Source organism: Chaetomium strumarium (genome assembly GCF_033439665.1).
Source record: "Chaetomium strumarium strain CBS 333.67 chromosome Unknown B0T15scaffold_8, whole genome shotgun sequence".
In the NCBI taxonomy this organism is placed as follows: domain Eukaryota; kingdom Fungi; phylum Ascomycota; class Sordariomycetes; order Sordariales; family Chaetomiaceae; genus Chaetomium; species Chaetomium strumarium.
In genome coordinates this window covers 738,586-757,713 of record NW_026944436.1, presented here as the reverse complement: position 1 = coordinate 757,713, position 19,128 = coordinate 738,586, and the positions used below count along the sequence as shown (strand labels likewise).

General features: G+C 55.3%; 4 protein-coding genes across 4 annotated transcripts; 3 read left to right on the top strand and 1 right to left on the bottom strand.

Annotated features, from left to right (window-relative positions):
• The first annotated feature begins 590 nt into the window (after nucleotides 1-590).
• B0T15DRAFT_544628 (glycosyltransferase family 55 protein) lies at nucleotides 591-2,914 on the top strand. The gene has a single exon (XM_062870096.1). It carries the CDS (start codon nucleotides 1,071-1,073, stop codon nucleotides 2,646-2,648), a length of 1,578 nt encoding a protein of 525 aa, XP_062717572.1. The 5' UTR covers nucleotides 591-1,070; the 3' UTR covers nucleotides 2,649-2,914.
• Nucleotides 2,915-3,600: 686 nt separating this feature from the next.
• Nucleotides 3,601-5,476, top strand: B0T15DRAFT_515041 (uncharacterized protein; the record flags this gene model as incomplete). Its single annotated transcript, XM_062868155.1, has 3 exons — nucleotides 3,601-3,657; nucleotides 3,756-4,024; nucleotides 4,309-5,476. The coding sequence occupies 3 exons, from the start codon at nucleotides 3,601-3,603 to the stop codon at nucleotides 5,474-5,476; spliced, it is 1,494 nt and encodes a 497-aa protein (XP_062717571.1).
• A 555-nt stretch (nucleotides 5,477-6,031) lies between these two features.
• On the bottom strand, nucleotides 6,032-7,305 carry B0T15DRAFT_323654 (uncharacterized protein). Its single transcript, XM_062864079.1, has one exon. The coding sequence runs from the start codon at nucleotides 7,166-7,168 to the stop codon at nucleotides 6,230-6,232; it is 939 nt and encodes a 312-aa protein (XP_062717570.1). The 5' UTR covers nucleotides 7,169-7,305; the 3' UTR covers nucleotides 6,032-6,229.
• Nucleotides 7,306-14,075: 6,770 nt separating this feature from the next.
• B0T15DRAFT_441941 (uncharacterized protein) lies at nucleotides 14,076-15,016 on the top strand (the record flags this gene model as incomplete). Its single annotated transcript, XM_062865930.1, has 1 exon — nucleotides 14,076-15,016. One exon carries the CDS (start codon nucleotides 14,076-14,078, stop codon nucleotides 14,931-14,933), a length of 858 nt encoding a protein of 285 aa, XP_062717569.1. The 3' UTR covers nucleotides 14,934-15,016.
• Nucleotides 15,017-19,128: the final 4,112 nt, after the last annotated feature.

Genomic DNA, 19,128 nt, shown 5'->3' with positions numbered 1-19,128 from the left:
TGTAGATAAGCATCCATCGCGGAATGACGTGCTGGGACTAACTGAAGGTTGTGCATTGCTAATTCCATAGAGGATGACAGACCTTACTGCGGGTTTCCGGAGTTAACTTATCATAACGGCGTGTGCCAGAGCAACGGTTCACGAGTGTTCCACCTACATACTGGGACGCTTTGCTGCATGGGGTGCATCGTGCATGACGTCCGAACCGATCCTCGGGCCTAGGCTGGATGAGGAAATGGGTAGAACCAACAACCCGTCCACGTCACGCCATTGTGGGTATTAACCCATCAAGGCGAGGATGTTCGTAAGCCCCGAAAGCGAGCACAGCGTGTGGTGGGGGGTAGTGAATTGGGCTAAATGTTGGAAGAGTCTAGTGTATGGAAATGCGGAAGTTCCCCTTTTGGCCCGTCTTTCTGCTTACGGCAGGCACGGTTGCCACGTGGAACTAGATCAAACCGTGGACCCGCGATGGCTGCTGGCTATGTACTTTGGACAGTTGCTTCAATACGTGCAGTGCGTTCGCCAGTGGTTGGCGTCCTATAAGGCTATGGTACCGTCGAAGCTCGACCTCGGGTTCAAGCTCCCTCGGCAACTTAACTACCCCTGCGCAAGTTGCCCGACCCATGACGGGCTTTAGCGAAGTGATCGAAGTTAGCGTACCGTTGCCACGGGTCCGGCAGCCGGCTATCCACCACTAGTGTGGGACAAAGTGCCACGCACGTCGTGATCGTGAGCGTTGTGCTACCTTGGATGTTTTGGAACTTGTGCAACCTGCCGCTCACATCTCTGTCGATGTTCCATTCACCTCTGAGTAGCTCCCATCAGACGGCCTCTTGTGCCGCAGGCCTGCAGGCAACAACATGATGTTGTGCTGTTCTGGTCGTTCCTTCCCTTTGGCTTCAAGTTCACAAAGGGGCAAGAACGTTGAGAACAATGAGGGCCACAGAGGCTTGACCATGGCTAGAACCGACTTGGACCAAACCACTTTCACAGTGCCATAACCTTCATCCTGTGGACGGCTCTTATCCTGCTTGTGTTGTCCTCCTCCGAACCCCCAAGAAATAGGAACAATGTCGGCCGCCGTGATCAGCTCGCCTATGCGATCAGGCTATCCTGCTCTGCCTGAGATGCCCGTCGTTGCAACAGCGGCTCTGGCAGCATTCAACGGCCTCCAGGAGAACCAGATAAAGACCACAACGGGAGGCGGGAATATGCGGTTGACAGTTCCCGCCAAAAGTCGCAGTTTCGGCTTGCTGCACATCGCTGAGGAGGTTCGCGTCTTGGAACTCGATGGCCAAGATCCGGGTGGTAAGATGGGAGAAACAAAAGTCGGTCAAGATCAGAACGAAAAGGCAAGTGATGCCAACACGTTGTGTCTCATGAGGACGACACTTGACAAAGTCCTCTCGAAAATGGTCATTGTTGTGCCTTGCAAGGATGAGACACTCTCAGTCATTAAGAGCGTCATCTCTGCCATACCTTCCAGCTGCCTCGTCATCCTGGTCTCGAACTGCGAGAGAGGAGAACGAGATCGCGATCTGTACATGCAGCAGGTGGAAATGGTCAAAGCCTTTGCCAGACAGGGAAGGCACATACTGGCCATCCACCAGAAAGACCCCGCGGCAGCTGCCGCTTTCAAAGCCGCGGGAATGCTGGACTTGGTCAACCCTTCAGATGGCACCATTCGAAACGGCAAAGGGGAGGGCATGCTTCTCGCCATTGCTGTCGCCGCAGCCTTCTCCCGTACCAGGCGATATATCGGCTTTGTTGACGCCGACAACCTCCACCCGAGCTCGGTCAACGAGTACTGCAGGGCGTTTGCCGCCGGATTCGCCATGTCATTGGCGCCTGATCGGGAAAACACCATGGTTCGACTCAAATGGGCATCCAAACCCAAGATGAGAAACGGGAGGATCGAGTTGGTTGCCGAGGGCAGATGCTCAAAGGTCGTCAACCCTTGGCTCAACCGACTCCTCATGGCTTGTGGCGGCAACAGCGGTCCCAGGGGCATGTCGGACACCGACAAAGACAAGGGTTTCATCACCACTGGCAACGCCGGTGAGCATGCCATGACAATGGACCTAGCCCTCAAGCTCAGAATGGCGGCCGGATACGCCATCGAGCCGTTTCACTTCGTCGACCTGCTGGAGCGAACCCAGACCCTGTCGGTTTCGGGCAAGGCAGCCGCGAAGCAAAACCACACCGCAAAAGGAACGGCAGACACTGGAAGCTCTGCCGCCGCTAGCCGCGCGGGCGCCGGCATTAAGACCCCGAAGCCCCTGGACAAGCCGGTGCGAGTGCTCCAGGTGCGCACTCTCAACCCTCACTTCCACCGATCAACGGACGACGACCACATCACCAGCATGTGGGCGGCCGGACTCGGTTCCATCTACCACGGCACCGCCTCGTATCGCCACATCCAAAACTCGGATGGCGGTCCGATCTCGAAGCTGCGCCGCGAGCTGGACGCCTTCGCCGTTGAACGGGGCGGCTACGACAAAGAGACCGGAGAGCTCCCTCGACCAAGGGTATACCAGCCTTTGGAGGACATGGACATGGCGATGTTTCGGGAGGTGCTGGGATCGAGTTTGGGGGCCGGGTCGCTACGGGCTTTAGGGTTCGTGGGCTGGCATTCAGGCACGATTTGAATCTTCGGGGGACTTGCATCTGTCAACATCTTCCTTGCACTTCTCCTCGACACTTTCCTTCGGATATTTACCCAAATTATCCAATCTTGCGTTCAAGATATCTCTTCGCGGGCAGGATCTCCGTCGCAAGACACCCTCAGAGTTTAACTCAGACATCGTCTCATTTGATAGACGTAATATTAAACCTGCCTTAGGAAACAACCGGAAACGTAAGGCTCTGGCCGTGAACATACCGTACCATAGCCGCTTAACATGATCTACCCTGATGGCCCTATGTACTTGTTAACCCACCATAACGTGGCCACGCGTTTTCTGTAACTCGTCTCGCCGGACGTGCCTACTGGCCTAATGGCCCGTTCTAGGCCCCGGAGGCCTTTGCATCTGGTGTCGGGCTGTTTACAGTGATGTCACGAGTCCGCGTACAGTTCACCTGCCACAAGTCCTCATACAACTACACGCACCAACGAGCAGATCTCCCGGAGGATTCAAATCAATGTCAGTCTTGTTAAAAGGTGATAGCAAGGGCCGTCTTGGAGCAGTAGATGGAAAGGACGGAGACCCGGCAGGTGAACAGCGTTGTTGTTTTCTGCATCTGTATAATCGGTTTGGGAAGGGGCTTGGACCACTGGTTCGTGTCGAAAGCAAGTCGAAAGTGTAAGTATGAAATCATAACTTTATAGTATGAGATCATGACTTTGGACCATCACAGCAGTATAAAAGTCGGTTGGCGGGATTCTCTGGGCTCGGTCATTCCTGAACTTTTCATCACATTCACCACATTTACCACAGCGTCTCGGCCATTTCACCGATCCCCATTTTTGGCCACCACGATCAGATCGTCGTAACCTCTCTGAGAGAGAGTTCCTATTTCTCCACGGTCTCTCCTGCAGAATCCTGCGCTGTGTTTCCCTCGTGGCGCTGCGGCAAGTCGAGCACACGCCCACCAACAGCGATGGCGTCGACGCGGTTCGCCAGTTTACCCGAGATGCTGCACTGCCTCGCAGAGCAGGTGAGTTCGACCCTCTCACCCCATCGCGGCTGCTACTGTCCGCCCCGTCACACCCATGTCCCCCGTTCGACGTCTTGGCTGACTCCCGCCGCCTCAAGATCACAAGTTCCCGAGAGCTCCTCACCCTCTGCCTGGTGAACGGAGCCTTCCGGGATGTGTTCCTCCCGGCATTATACCGGAAGGTCACCATCGTGCCGCCGGGGACCGAGTTCGCAGTGTCGAGCTTCGCAGAAGAGTGTTGTGTGCAGTACACGCGGCACTTGACGATTGCCTGCGATCCCAGCCCCGCGGAGACTGGGAACGACGAAACAGGCCGCACAATCTTGCGAAAATTACTACCAAACATGCCTGGTTTACAAAGCTTCACGTGAGTATTTGACTCATCTTCCACGACCAGAAGAGCCGGGGTGGAAAACTGACATCTGGGAATAAAAGCTACTATCCGCTGGCATTCTACCGTTCGACTTCGGAACCTCCTGCGCCGCTTGATCAAGGGTTTGATGCCTTGATCAGGACCCTACAACGGTCGTGCCGCAGGATCAGGCAATTACACATTATATATTCTCCGATGCTGTATTTGCCGTGGTCCGTACCGCGGATAGAAGGAGTGCCTTCCCCGGGGCCAAACCCACCGGCTTTCTCTGTCCTCAGGGATCTCATGTTGATCAACATCTACGGAGACCTGAGTTGTTGGAGGACAGAGATCGCCCGTTTATTGCGGAACGTGCCCGCCCTCCGAGCTCTCCAGCTGTCTCTCCACCCCCTCGTCATCAAGAGACGCACCCCCGGCGACGAAACGGAGATCAATGCGTTCTTCGACCGCCTGTGCCGCGAGTACCAAGGGACCGGAGCTGCACCCCTCCGGCTCCGCACACTACACCTCGGCCAAGGGATGTGTCCCAAGCAGCCCGGGTGGCTAGCTCGGCTTACCGACCCCGGCGTCCTCGAGGCAGTGGACATCGACAACTCGGGCTACGCGGCCCAGGAGATGATGCTTGGCATCCAGTGGCCGGACACCCCTTGGCTCGCCCCCCCGTGGCGCCCACTGATCGACTTCAGCGCCATCAAGGACTGCCCCCGCCTCCGCCGCTTCTCCGTGGCCGAATATACGTGGGACGTCCACCAAGTCCTCGCGTCGCTTCCAGACCCGTCCACCACCCGCCAACTAGCCGTCTCCTGCGGCGACATGTGGACGACGGGCCAGGAGCCAGCCGCCCTCCTCCGACCGGATCCGAGGTACCCATCGCTTCCCCTCCGCCTGCGCTCGATGGACATCAACCTCAGGCGATGTCCATCAGCAGAAGCGGTCCTGCAAGACCTCGTGGCGGTCGATGACGGAACGCTGGAGGGCCTGACCGTGTGGTTCGACGACACAAACTGGTTCGACGACACCGACGGGTATAATCCGTCGTACTCGAAGACAGTGGATGTGGACCAGATCGAACACATGGCCCTGTTCCTCGACGCGCTCCCGAAGCTACGCAACCTGACGGAGCTCGCCGTCGAGCTGGCCGTGCTGGAGTCCCCGACGCGCAACCCAAGCCCGTGGGAGTACAGCTATTTCGATCCGTCGATGCGGCCGCACGAGGACTTCGAGACGCTGGCTGCCAAGCTCGCCGACGCAGCGGGCCCACGCCTGCGCTACATTGATCTGCGGGCTGCGGCGAGGCTCGTGCGCTGGCGTGTGTGGCGTGATCCGGACGGCACTGTCGCGAGGCTGGAGTTGCTGGACAACGACAGCAGGGAGGTCGAGGAGGTCGAGATCTTTTGGGAGCCGGCGGGGGGGAGAAGGCACTCGGGTGACCAGTGGGACGGGTGATCGGTGGGACTTTTGAGTTGGGTGAATTGAATTTTTTTTTACTACTAAGGTATTTGGTTCATGTTCTGCACTTGGAAGAGGGATACAAGGGTGGTAGATGGGGGTTGACGATGATAATGATAATGATATAGAGAGAGGGTGCATGGTTGGCTATCTTGCAGAGCTCATTGTACCTGTATACAGCTACCTAATATTTAATAATAACCAAGAGAGGCATGTCTGTCGGAAACATCGACGGATACCGTCCGTAACCTACTAGCCTGTTGCGTGACTGTAGGTCTAGCACTGAAGTAATAACAGACGGATGAATTGGGCGACGCAATACCGCCACCGTCGCTGCGTGACCTCCGCTGTTGGCTCGCCATGATGGTTCAGGTCTGGTTCAGTTTGGTGCCCTAAAATCCCGACATCATTAATAAAGCACCTATTCAGGAATCTTGTCTCGCGGCCTCGCCTTCAGCGTGCCCAAGGAAACCTCTTGCGAGCACTCCGATCGTACATAATTTTACAATCTATGGCTGAACCGTCCGGAACGTCACGGTCCTCCATAATTATTTTTTGCTTTCGACGACTTTACTCGGTTTTTCTTCATTGCTCATTCTTGATTGTTTATGTACACTCGCTCTGCCATGGACGATCTCTCTCCCTCTTTGTCCCGTCAAACTTCCTGCATACCCAGGACAGGATAAATCGCTACCGCCCAGGGGGCCTTCATCCGCTTACGCTTGCTAACAGTACTAAGCTACCTGTGTCTTAACCCATCAGACTCGCAAACTGATGCACATACCTCAACCTCCCCGCAACAACCCTCATTTCAAAGCTACTAGCCGCATCATGCAGCCTGCCATCCCTCGCCAGCACGCTGACCGCGCCGACCGATTCGTCCACCACCAACGAGCTGCGCTCCGTCACACCGACCCCGTGGCCGGGGCCCTCCTGGAAGGTCACAATCCCCTTGTCACACCTCTCCTCCTCTCCTATAGCGACGTACACGGCCCCATCGAGGCGGGAACACGGCCTTCCCCAAGGCACTGGCACTACTACCGTGGAGTTGGAGGTGGAGTTAGAGGGAGGGGTGGAATTTCCGGCGAGGAAATCCAGATATGACCCGGCCACGGAGAGCAGCACCTCCCTGCTATCCTGCCGGGCGCGGCTGATGGCCGTCCAGTCCTCCTTTTCGAGGTAAGAGAGGAGTGTGGGTGTGATGTCAGGGGTAGGAGTACTAGGCGCAACGCCCATCTGCCAGTCCTGCGGGCCGGCTGATACAAGATGGAGCGCGGTGAGGGTGCTCCCCCCGGTTGAGGTGGCCCTGGTGTAGTGCAGGTGCATGCCTACCAGGATGGGTTCGTTCCCGTTTCCGGGGGCGTCGGAAGGGGAGAGGAGGAGCTTGATGAAGGTGGCGCAGGCGTCTTGGTCGATGATGCTGTGCACATGGGCTGCTGAGATGGGCGCGGAGAGGATGCTCTCCGGCGCGGCGAGGTTTGTGGGGTGGAGGTTTTGGGTGTAGGTGAAGTTGGCAGAGCGAGGGAATGTGGAGAGTGTGCCGGTGCGGACGGAGTCCAGCACCGCGTCTGTGGCGGAGCGGAGAGTGGCCCATTGGCAGCGTGTGCTCTGCGCTTGGGTGGAAGGTAAGAGGAGGAGGAGAAAGAAGATGAGCGTGGCCGCCCTGAGGAGAAGCTGAACGCCAGGCATGTTGGCGAGGCTTTTCCGGTGTGCCGCGGTGTCCGGTTTGGTTGCCTGATGATGTGGGTAGCGTCCTCAGCTCGTAGCGGGATCGCGGCTAGTCCTTGATAGGAGAGCAAATGTCTCGGAGTCAGCGACGTGATAACGATGAAGGCGCTCCAGGCGCATGAAGCTAAAGCAAGCCAGGTGGAACGAGCAGACAATCTTCTTGTACTGTACATCTTGGCCGCGTGTCTTTCATTCCTTCTAGAAAGCCCGAAGCTTCTGCCGTGTGCACCGCATATTACCCCCTTGCCGACCCCGCCGGAAGTTGCTGGCAGGTCCTGTATGTCTCGCCCGGAACCGAATATCCGCCTTCCCTTGCAGAATAGGTAGGCACGTCGGGGAACGAGATGATCTGCAATAGGTAGAGCTGGCGGTTTAGCCGTAATGGCGGCTGATTGGACTCTGCGGGTGATAGTGAACGCCACAGCGGCCGAAGAACGCTTCTCACATTTTCGAATATTGCCTGATGCAGATGCTTCTGCCTTCTAGTTCTTGCGCCACGCATACGAGATGCACCCTGGCGATGGTGTTCTTGTGGGTGAAGACTTCGGAGTGCCTAGAAGGGTTGTCCCGTTGACAACCTAGCTGCTTTTCCTCTTCATCCCTTATCTTATCCCCGACATTCTGATTTTTAGAGGGCCCATTTGCCAAAGTGCTACCCTTCGACCGGCAGTTGCATCTGCATCGGCATGCAGCCCCCTAGGTATGATGGTTGTTGGCGGCTAATAGACCAATCCGGGCCCGTTCGCGGCAGCTCGCCCCCAACTCCTAGGGCACACCGACACCACACCGGCGACTTGTTACCTGCCCTCGAAGTTAGTCACTCAGATAGGGCAAAATCTCGAGGTCCACATACTTGGAGTTGGGGGGTCGATTGCTAGAATGTCGATCGACCTGCTGTACATTGCAATAGCGTTGAAGGCCTTGCAGAAGCGAGGCGCTCCGCCACAGCATCGGTTGGTGTCCAAGCGTCTGGTGGTCCCAGCGGCCCGAAGCAGAGGCCCGGGCTTAGATCGATGAATGTCCACCGGGAGGGAGATGGACGATCTCGAATGGCCACACTCTGGCCGGCAAGAGCCTGGATCTGGAGACTGGGGGTGGCAGCGCGGTGGCGGATGTGTTTGAATTACCCGATTTACACACTCACAGCCTGTGGAGAGCGATCGTGCGATGCGAAACTAGAGCGCAAGCAGAACTGGTGGCGTCATGAGATGATGAGAGGGCCTAGGTGGCTTGTAGGGAGCGTGCCATATCAGAAGTGGAATTTGCTTGCCTGGAGCAACGCTTGGTGGTTTTCGAGCTCTGGCATGGTACTGATGGCAGGCCGCGAGTCGGCGCGCGATAGGTAACCCACCAACTGCATCGGTCAAGTCCGATCACTCGACGACCAAGTCATGTAGACCTTTTGGGGTGCGGTTCCCGCATTGCAATGAAGATCACATGCCGCTCTGCATATCTGTACATGGCTATGTACAATATCGTATGCATGCCCGAGCGTGGTGCAGACGGCGCTGGCGTGCATGGTGTGGCGTTCTGCCATCCGAGCCCCTTCCGTTTGTGACAGTTGCACTTTTGGGGTGTCTAGTACGTTGTACTAGACGCCGGAAACATCCATCGATGTAAGCATCTGGACAGTCAATACGGAATGAAGGTTTCCATTATCCCGTTGTTGTGAATATCAATACCCAGCTCAGCAGCAATAAGTGACCAAGCAGAAGCCTGAGATATGCAGAATTGTAAATGCACGAGGGCAGTCACTCGTTTCACTGACTGGAGCGTGCGGGGAGCACGTAGGTCATTCTCTAGACAGAAAATTCGGACAACTCGCAGACCGATGCCGTTTGGTTGCAGAATGTTTTGTTGCAAGTTGCAACGGTCGTTGGCCAGTTGGCGAGTAAGGCATCCCATATGAAGGCGGTGCAAGTGAGGACGCGACCAGGTATCCAGATTCCAGGTCGGTGTGAACACACAATACAACCCTTATCCTTATCTGCAGTCATGGCGGCCGACAGAGGCTTTGAAGCTCAAGGTCGAGTCATGAAGAAAGGGGAAGCCTGCGAGATTGGTCTCCGAGGACGGTATGGTCAATGGCCGACGGCGACAATACGTTTAGCACTATTGATGAACTGAACTGAATGTCAATCACGGTTTTTGCTTGTGTTACCGCCCACCAGCCTTGGTAGCTTCCCGGTTCGGGCATGTGCCAATCAGAGCGGCGAAGAATGTAGATGGGCGCTTAATGCGCGTCTGCGACCAGTAACATGGGACTCGGTGACCTCGGCCGACTGAGGACGACCCGGCACAACCCCCCAGGTAGTGGTCAAAGCCTCTGGCCCTGCATACGCTAAGCTTCTCGGTTGTTGGTACCAACGGCGCCGGGAACTGCCGAAGGATATCCTCGCCCAAATCTTCAACTTCGCCGTACATGTACTGTACGTGCGGCAGGGTGGAGACTGTCCGCTCTCCCATACTGGGGCCGTAATTGACTTTACCGACAGAAGTGACAGATAGCCCTGCAAAGTGAACAAGGGTCGATCAAAGAGACCCGACACTGCGGTACTATCATGTCGTGTCTGAACAATATAGGTACATGCAGACTAGTACCAACTCTGCCTCGCAGACTGCGGAGAGCCCTCCATGGCCATCGCTCAAGGGCGCTGCTGCATGCGGGCCCCAAATGGCGGCCGTTCGGAGCAGTGACAGCACTGCAATAATCTGCCCCTTTTTCATCAGTATCATGGCACGTTGGTCACCTGTCCGTGCACTTGCTGCTCTGACCGACCAGGCACTTGGGCTCTGTGTCTTCCTTGCCTGACTCAAGAGCATCCATTTCAAGCCACCAAGCATCTATAAAGGGACTCAATATCGACTCTGAAGTAGAAACTCTTCTTAGCAGAAAGCACCGGACAACAAAACTTTTCAAGTTGCCATCGTCGACATCGCCGCCTCTGCTTCCGACTTGGCCAGCTACGAGTGTCTTCTTCATCCGTCCTTCTCACTCTAGTCCTCGTTGTTCGGCTCCTCGCTAGCATCTATCCGCCAGCATCCACTCAGCGAACTTTCACTGCCGCCAACATCCTTACCATCTCCCTATCTCCCTCCGTCTTCCTCTCCATCCATCGATAACACCGCCAAAATGTGTCTGTGGGAGGAATTCATCTGCTCCGAGTGCGGGATGCCCGAGCTGAAAAGGATGGCATACTCGTGCGACATCTACACCCGCTTCGTCTACGGGGAATGCGAATACAACGAGCGCCGCGACCGGAGGAAGACCTCCAGAGTATATGGGTACTGTCCCACATGCCAGGATTTGTACCGATATGTCAATCTTTGAAATGACAACCTCCCATCTCAGCGGGACGGCAATTCTCTTCTCGGCTTAGACAACCATCATCGAGTATGACTGTCCTCGGTTCCGCCTCGTTGCTGCATCTCCTTACACCAAGTTCATCAGACTGACCGGATTAGCAGCTTGCGATCAACCTTCGGCTCGACGGCATGCTTAAGGATTCCGATCCCAGTGTACAACAACAGCACGATAGAATTTTGGGAACACGTTTGATTTTTCCTTTTTTTTTGACACGGCGACAGACAGCGCAGAGACATTGGGGGGTTTGGAACATTAGATCTTGGTCAGCATCACATGCACGAGGCGGAATGGGTCTTGCGGCAATCGCGTCCAAGGCATGTACTTGAGTCATGGATTTCATCATGTACACCTCAACTTGCTTTCCATGTAGATAGTTTCACACATTTTATTCTCAATTCATCTCCATCACCCGACATTTTCCTTGTTTTGCGCTCTGATGCGGACAATCGACTGAACATTTTCGCCTCTGCATCCAGTTTCCAGCAAACTTAAGCATAAACAACGTTGTTACGTCACAGCTGAGACGCATCGTAGATTCGTAGTGTGCTTTCAGGAGACATACAACCTGCTTGCCGAATACCCACCAAAAACCACAACAGCATGGAGTGACCAAAAAAAGCTGCGGCTTGCCGTCTGCGGCCCATCAAGCAGCCCGCACCAACAGTCGCTTAAGCCACTCTCGCATCGTGACCAACAAGGTGGCACTGTGCTTCGGCCCCCGATCGATTGATGTGGCTCCCTCTTCGATGGGAGCAACCATGGATATCGGCCGGACGCTTCCACCACTGTGTAAGTGGCCTTGAAGCAAATCATGTGATGCAGCCCTGCATCGGCTTCGCCACGCTGGGGATTGCAGTTCACATCTGAGCTCAATCTAATCAGGTTGTTGCTCAGGAGTCAGAACGGCAGGGGTGGGTCCAGTTCCGGGACAGGGGCTGGCGGCCCCACAACGGCATCTCGGGGCCCGGAGCCGGCAGGATTTGGTTCCGTTTCCCCAGGTCTGCCGTCTTCTTGGAATCGAAATGGAAAGGTGACAGTCAATGCAAAAGGAAGGATGTCCTGGATCATCGGCTCATACCCACATGGAGGGGCTATGAACAATACCTCGTCATGGTCAGAGACACCAAACCACGCACATTTAAACACCAATGCCAATGACAGATCGGTGGTGTGCACCACTGACTCGCGCCTGGGCCCAGGGGGTTAGTAAGGCGGCCAATCAGCTTACATGAACTACACTACTCCCCGCCGTACACTGTGTCACCCTGTTTCGATCACATTGATCACGACCACCCGCTAAGCACTCGCTCCCATCAGCCGCAGAACTCGGTCTGGATGAGATCGGCAAGACATTCGTATCTCACTCACTCTTGATTCCCCGAATATCTGCACAATTGGCCCGCCCCCGCGCGGCCAACTCATAAGCTCAATCTAAGAGAGAAATGTTACTACCGTCTGGTATGCACTGTGCCGATTGCGCCTCTTCATGTTTGTCTCGCCGAATTGCCCAATGAGACGCTCAGCCGCGCCTGCGACTAAGCGCCGAGCCTAAGGTAGTTCAGAGACAACACACAGCTTTTTCTGCAGATGAGAAGCGACCGGAGAGACCGAGGCAGTTCATCGGGCATCTCTTCAGCGGGCTGACGCCAAAAGGCGGGGGGGGGGGGGGGGGGGGGGGGGGGGAGAGAACGGAAAGATGGCTTCTAGAAGCTGATCAGTGGGTCTGTTCTTCTGCATCGTGCACATGATGGCGCCTGCCAGCAGCTTCAAGCTGCGTGATCGAGAGCAAACAGAGTGATAGCCCCGCAGCTCGTCTGCAGGAACAACGCAAAGAACACTAACAGAACATTCCCCGACCTTTTCGGCCACAGCAATGTCTCAGAAGTGCGGGCCAGCCGGCGGACATGGCTGAGCAGCCCTATTTACGGGCTTTACTAAGGTACTTACTGGTGGGGGTGATGCATGAAGGTTGTGGATAGCCCGATTTAGTACATCCGGCCATCCACCGCGGCCACTGCCAATGCGTCGCTGATCGGCCACCCCCCCAACATGTTGAGGTTCCGTCGTCAGATGGGGTGACCTAGAGGACGACCACCACTTACCGGTCTTCGCCCACCCGGGCGAAATCAACGGAGGGGAAAAAACGTGGCACAGGTGGCAATGCCATGGGATGAAACTGAAGCCAAAAGGGATTCCTGAGTCCTGACTCTAAGTTACATACCTTCCGCAAATGGTCACCGCGATTTGAAATGTCCTAGCTGTACCAAACTGCTGATCACCCATCAGAATGTGATATGCGCCGCTCCTCGGTGACCCTTTCCTCCAAGTAAGCGATATGAGCGCTCTACAACATCACCGAGTGCAGAAGGAACGGATAGGAAAGGGGTCATTGCTGAATTGATCTCAATTTCGTTAAAGCCCATTTGAACATAACGTTTATGCCGTCACGCGCGAATGTCAGCTACACCCACCACGCCTTAGCCGCCTGCCACCCACGCATCTGGCGCTATTACCTACTAACGACTAGGGAGGGCCGCAATCAAGGAGAAGACTAGGAATATCAACGAGATAACGCCTTGGAGGTTTGATCGTGATTTGTTGGGCAGCGGTGTGATTGTGATCAGGACCTAGCCCAGAGGGACCGGATACTCGGCGTTGTTTCCTCTGTCACGAGTCCACAAACTCCATCCCGCAAATGGGTAGGGTAACAATTCTTGGGCAATATACAAACTCTTAATCGAGAACAACGTGTCCAGCGGCGTGACATAACAAGCCTGAGTGAGGCTGATCCTGACAAGTGAGGAGCAGAGCGCCAAAAAGACCTTGGGTGATAGATCCGTGATATTGAGTGCCATGATCACTTAGTTCTCCAAAGCATGTCAATAACCATGATCTAGAGTTTATCTCGATTACGATGTTGAGATTACATACTCACGCCTTAATTAAGGGGCCCGAGTCTAGATCAGCTGAGGTCTGGATACCTGGTTCCTAGACGCAGCATAGCCATTTGAAGATCGCTACTAATGCTGGCACGACCGAGGTCACCCAGCCCTCCCTTCTATCTCAATCCCCTTTATAATAGCATTGAAGGGTTCCCCGCAATCGGATCTTGCAACTAGATGCCGACATGAACCACTCCCGGATACAGCCGCTCAACCATCCGTCTTACCGCATTGGGTCGCCGATTGTTGATTCCAAATTAACCAGATTGCGACAACAAGAACTCTCTCAAACCAAGGCGTGTCTGCCCTCCAGCCAGTATTTAGGCGCGGCCACCCCAATTTCACGGGATGAGGCGCCAAGACAGTTCTACACGGCCAATGTTGTGAAATGCCGACCGAAAGACGTCAACGGAAGAGAATATCTACTGGGGTGGGAAGGGGGGCGGTTCACATTTCTATCAGTCCAAACACTATACCGCGGAACGCACGGGTTGTGAGAGTTCCTGCGTTGATTTCTCTCCCATCTGACCCCTCCAAACAGTAGATACGCACCGCCGTCATGCTTCTCCTCCTACCCTTGGTTACCGCCCTCGCGCACGGCGCGGCGCTCACCCCGCGGCAGAGCGCCACCCAGATCGTGCGGCTGAGCTCGATCGAGAACGTCGCGGTGCGCCCCAACGGCCAGATCCTCGCGACCAACATGAACTCGGCCACGCTCTACTCGATCGACCCGGTGGCCAAGACGTCCAGCACGGCCCTCTCCGTCTCGGGCGCGACCGGCCTCTCGGGCATCGGCGAGTACCAGCCCGACGTCTTCGCCGTCATCGGCGGCAAGTCCGTCTTCAAAATCGACTTCACGACCCAGCCACCTAAATCAACGCTCATCAAAACCATCTCGGAGGCATCCAATCTCAACGGCCTGGCCGTCTTCACCAACACGTCCGTCCTGGTCGCCGACGCGGGCAAGGGCGCCGTGTACAAGCTGGACGTCAGCACGGGCGAGTACGCGGTGGTGCTGCAAGACCCGACCATGGCGCCCTCGGGCGGGATTCCCTTCGGCATCGACGGGATCAAGTACCGCGACGGGGTGGTGTGGTACACCAACATCTTCAAGAACAGCTTCCACCGCGTGGCCGTCGACCCGGCCACGGCGAAGGCCACGGGCGCGGTGGCTACGCTGTGGACAAATCTGATGGGGGATGATTTGTGCTTCGGGCCGAACGGCAAGATCTACGTTGCTACGAATGGCAGGAACTCGCTCGTGGAGGTGGATCCGGCGGCCGCCAGTCCCCGTCCGACGAGTGTCGGTAGCGTGACGGGGTCGACGTCGTGTGCGTTTGGCCGGACCGAGAGGGATGCCAATGTCGCGTATGTCGGGGCCGGTCAGGGGGTGTATGCTGTTACTGTGAAGGTGTAAGTGGTAGGACTGGGTGGCGGCCAGTGTAGTAGATGGATGGCCGCATGATACCTGGTACTCGATGAATCCCTTGTTGGAATGGGTTAGTTCTGAATTTGCATAGCGATGCTGCTCCGTAATGACACTAGCCATCTCCCTATCAGGCTTGTATGACACCATCTTACTAGTCTCGTATTCCTTCTTCTTCCGCTGCAACCTCAGTTTCAGCCTAAGTATCAGACTCAACTATCAGCGAACATTTCCTCTGCCAACCATTCCTCTGCAGCCCAGAGATCCTCCTCCCAAGTTTGCCAGTCATAGCTCGTCGGATCCGGACTGTCGTCGGTACCCTCAACGCACCGCGCCAACTCATTACCCATTTCGCTCGAGGCAACCCAACTGGACCACTAAACCATATCCCACTTGCAGATCGCCTCCCATAAGTCCACCGCGTCCGATTTCTTACCATTCGCAAGGTCTCCGCATCGATGTAGTTCAGATATGGATGGGGGACGGTCCACGACCGACTCAAGTCAAAGAGCTTGTCTCCGCCATAACTGCTGTGGGTGGGATGGCGTACAAGGATGCCCAGCTCATGGAGGCTTTTCATGTCTCTCCACACATTGTCAAGACGTTTAAGCGAGAATGGGATCGTGCATGACGGCTCCTTGACGATTGCGTGAATAGGGACTTGGCGATGGACATCCTGGCGGAACCAAGGAGGTTGGAGACCTTGGCTCGATACACGCGTCGTCAATGGTCCGAAGGTGGACAGCGCCGTCCGTCTTGTAACCTCAGCTTCCTGGTCTGACGTAAGGTATAGGTAGCCGTGGGCAGGAATAGCAAGATCTTGGTGGCTCTCTTGAATGAGCCGGCCGTAGGCCCGGCACTCGCACATGAATGGGTCGAAGGACACAGTGTAAAGATCCGGCCACGAAAGAGCGCGCGAGAGGCCGAAGGCCTCGCTTTCCAGCGGGTCTTCCGGTGACGTAAAAGAAAACTAGATGGCAAGAGGCACGCATACCGTTGGTTGGTCTTTTGGCTACTGCGGTCAGGGCGCAAATGCGCAAGCTCTCTGTCTCCTGGTCAGGAATGTCTTCTCACCATCTTGAGCGCAAAGGGCCGCGGCCAGTCATTGATCTTGACCATCCAGACAATGCCATCCGCGTCCAGGGATAGCCTCAACTGGTGGAGGAACCGGATCTCGGCCCGGGTCCTTGTCGTGAATGCAGCAAGCTTCGGACCCGGGACATGTTCTGGGAGTGGCTCCGGGCTCTATCCGAAGGATGCGAAAAGGTCTGGCATGATGGATGGCAGACACTTTTGTGCCCTGGCCTGCGTATGAAGGGGGCAAACAAAACTGTACTTCAGACTCTAAATGAAATCAATGACAATGTGTAAATGAAAGACAGACGATGTTCGTTACGAGGCAGACAAAAGGAGGGGGCTGCTCGGTTGAATGTGCACAGTGATGCTGGATTCAGTTTACCTCGTGAGGTACGTAGTCGGGGAACAATGCACTTGTGGAAGGAGGCTTCAGGGGATGGTGTTGGGAAGAGATTTTCTCTAAGGGAGAGCATGTTCCAGTCTGGTCTCTGAAAAAGGCCCCTTCCAATTTACACGACCGAGGGCTGTTCATGGAGACACCATGCCCTCCTCATGCGAGCAAGAGCCGGTCTCCCTTCTCTGGAACTTCGATGGGATACTTCAGGAAGAAGGTGGGGAGGTCCAAAATGGCCCAGCGTGCCTGTGCTCTGCTCTATCGTGCCTTACCAAAGGGGTGACGTTGATCTGCTCTCCCGGTCGTGACATTGGATGATTTGGCGTGAGGAAGGAGCAACCGCACCATCGAGAAGTGTGACTCAACCTTAGCAGTTGCGTCTCGGAGCCCGGGAGATCTTGTCGGGTGACTCCCGCGATTTCCGGGTTACCTTGGGCACCGTGCCCACCAACTTCTTAATTATTAGGTCCATCCTCAATCTTTGGTCCCAACAACACTTCCCAGCCACATCAATCCCAACTGTCCATTCCACAGCACTAGAATAATCTCAATTAATTTCCATCAAGATGGTTAACATCCGCCATATTATTACGTCAGATCTACAAATCTGCCCGCCGTCAATCAGGGCGCTTAAATCCTACAGGCCTTGACCCAGTTACAGCAGTCGGTAGATGAGATAAATCAGCGCTTCGATGAAATCGTGAAAACCTAGACGCCTTAGAAAACGTCTATGAAAGGTCGGACAGCTTTTTTCTTCCATCTTCCAATTTACTGACCTATACTCAAAGTCCCTCAGGTCGGAAACAAACCAGCCTCTTGGGTATTGCTAGCACCTCATTGAACGGTACCCTGATACGCTGGAAACCCAAGCCAAGAGGGAGTACCTTGAACACATCAACGCATTTTTCGAGAGTGGCAACCATGTACTCGGCAAAATTTGGTCTGCTTCAGGCTTTATAAGGAGGTCCCCTAGCGGCGGTCGTATGGACTGGGCCTTGATCAAGCCCGACGGCCCGGCTCGCATTGGCAAGAACACCCTCCTAAGTCTTGACGAATGGCTGGCGACCCGAACCTTGCACGTTCAATAGAATGAATATGATCTTCTAAAACATCTAGACCTGCCGTACAGGGAGGGCCTAGTTCGCCCTATATCAAGCATTGGACTATGTTCATCTTGCTCTATCGTATGGTGAGTCCCCCACGATATCGCAAGGACGCCAGAGGTAGAGCATGTCAAGACTAATATCAATGGAGATATAGCTGGCCGACTCGAAACGTCTTTACTGGTGACTGCGATAGGACAACGATACCTTACGAGCCAGGCCTGTGGATAAATGCGGGGAGGATGAAGAGTCAAAGACGCGAAGGCGGCCTGGGTAAAGTGGTGCCTATAGCGGCGACGGAGACCGGCGGTATGGTCCTTCCTCGATAAGAAATGGATTGCGTTCAAGAATTTGCTCGGCTGGATGGTAGCCTACAACGTCAAATCATGGACGCTGTAACGGACGACCCCGTTACGATGGAACCGGTCGAGGATTATATCACCGATGTCGGGGAACGTTGTGCCCTGTTCTTCGAGCGTAAGGATTACAACCCCTCGCCACCTTCATGATGTTAACCAAACCCAACTTACACCACGCCAGCCTACATCTGTCTCCTACCATTGGAAAGATGTCGAACACATCCAGCTCAGAGTCGGGCACGATTCTAGAGGAAACCGACTTGCCAGCACCCTTGATGGCAATCTTCCAGAGCCCCCGCAGACGCAGCCAGTCTGGACTGTTGCGTGGCTGAACTTTGAAGAGATGACCGGAAAGCTTTTTGACGTGAAGCCGCGCAGAAAATGTTGCACTGTCGATACCTCCGACTCATAGATCGCGGCCCTGACCACCATGAACGAGAGCGAAGAAGAGACGGACGATATCTTGGAACTGCGGGCGACGGAGTGGTTCGATCTTCAGAGCCCTGGGGGGCGCCGCGCCGCGGTCCACAACATTGTGGCCTTGGTTGCTCGACACGATCGACGACTGCAAGGCTGGCAAGGCGTTTGGCGAGTACGCGCAAACCATGTTGAAGTACGCGTGAGCCTTCGGAATCAACGAACAACTTCCGAACCTCTCTTCTTCATCCATCTTAGTGTGTCTCTTCAAATACGGCTTCTCGGAGAACCCCGCCGAGAACCCGCCCACCGTATATATCGCCGTCGACTACGAGTCCGAGGAGGCCAGATGGCCCCCGATTATCCGCGAGCTGCAGCAGGACCTCGACAGGAGTCAGTCAATCCGAAGCCTTGTTATTTCCGCTACACTGGGGTACTACCAGCAAGCCCTTCGACCTCGACAAGGATAAAGAGCGAGAAGTCGGACTGAGAAGAACGAAGAGTGCGCTAAAGGAAGCTCTGAAGAAGGGTGGCAAAGGGATCGCTGGCATAGAGCAGGTCAAATGGGAGAAAACGACCACTCTGTCGAAGAATCTCGCGGAGTATCTCACGGCGGGACAGCTCTTCGAAGCATACGTACACAAAGCGACCGCTCCTATACTCCCCGTTCCTCCCGGTGGCCGAGCCCCGGACAAGTCACGAGCAGCCGATGGCGCCTGCGGATGGCCTTGACTGCGCCCATCGGGGCGCGAAGGCAGATGGGTGGTAGCACAGTGTGTTATGGCCGTGTTGCTGGCCTGCCCCCGGGCAGAAGCTGTTGATGATGATGACTTTTG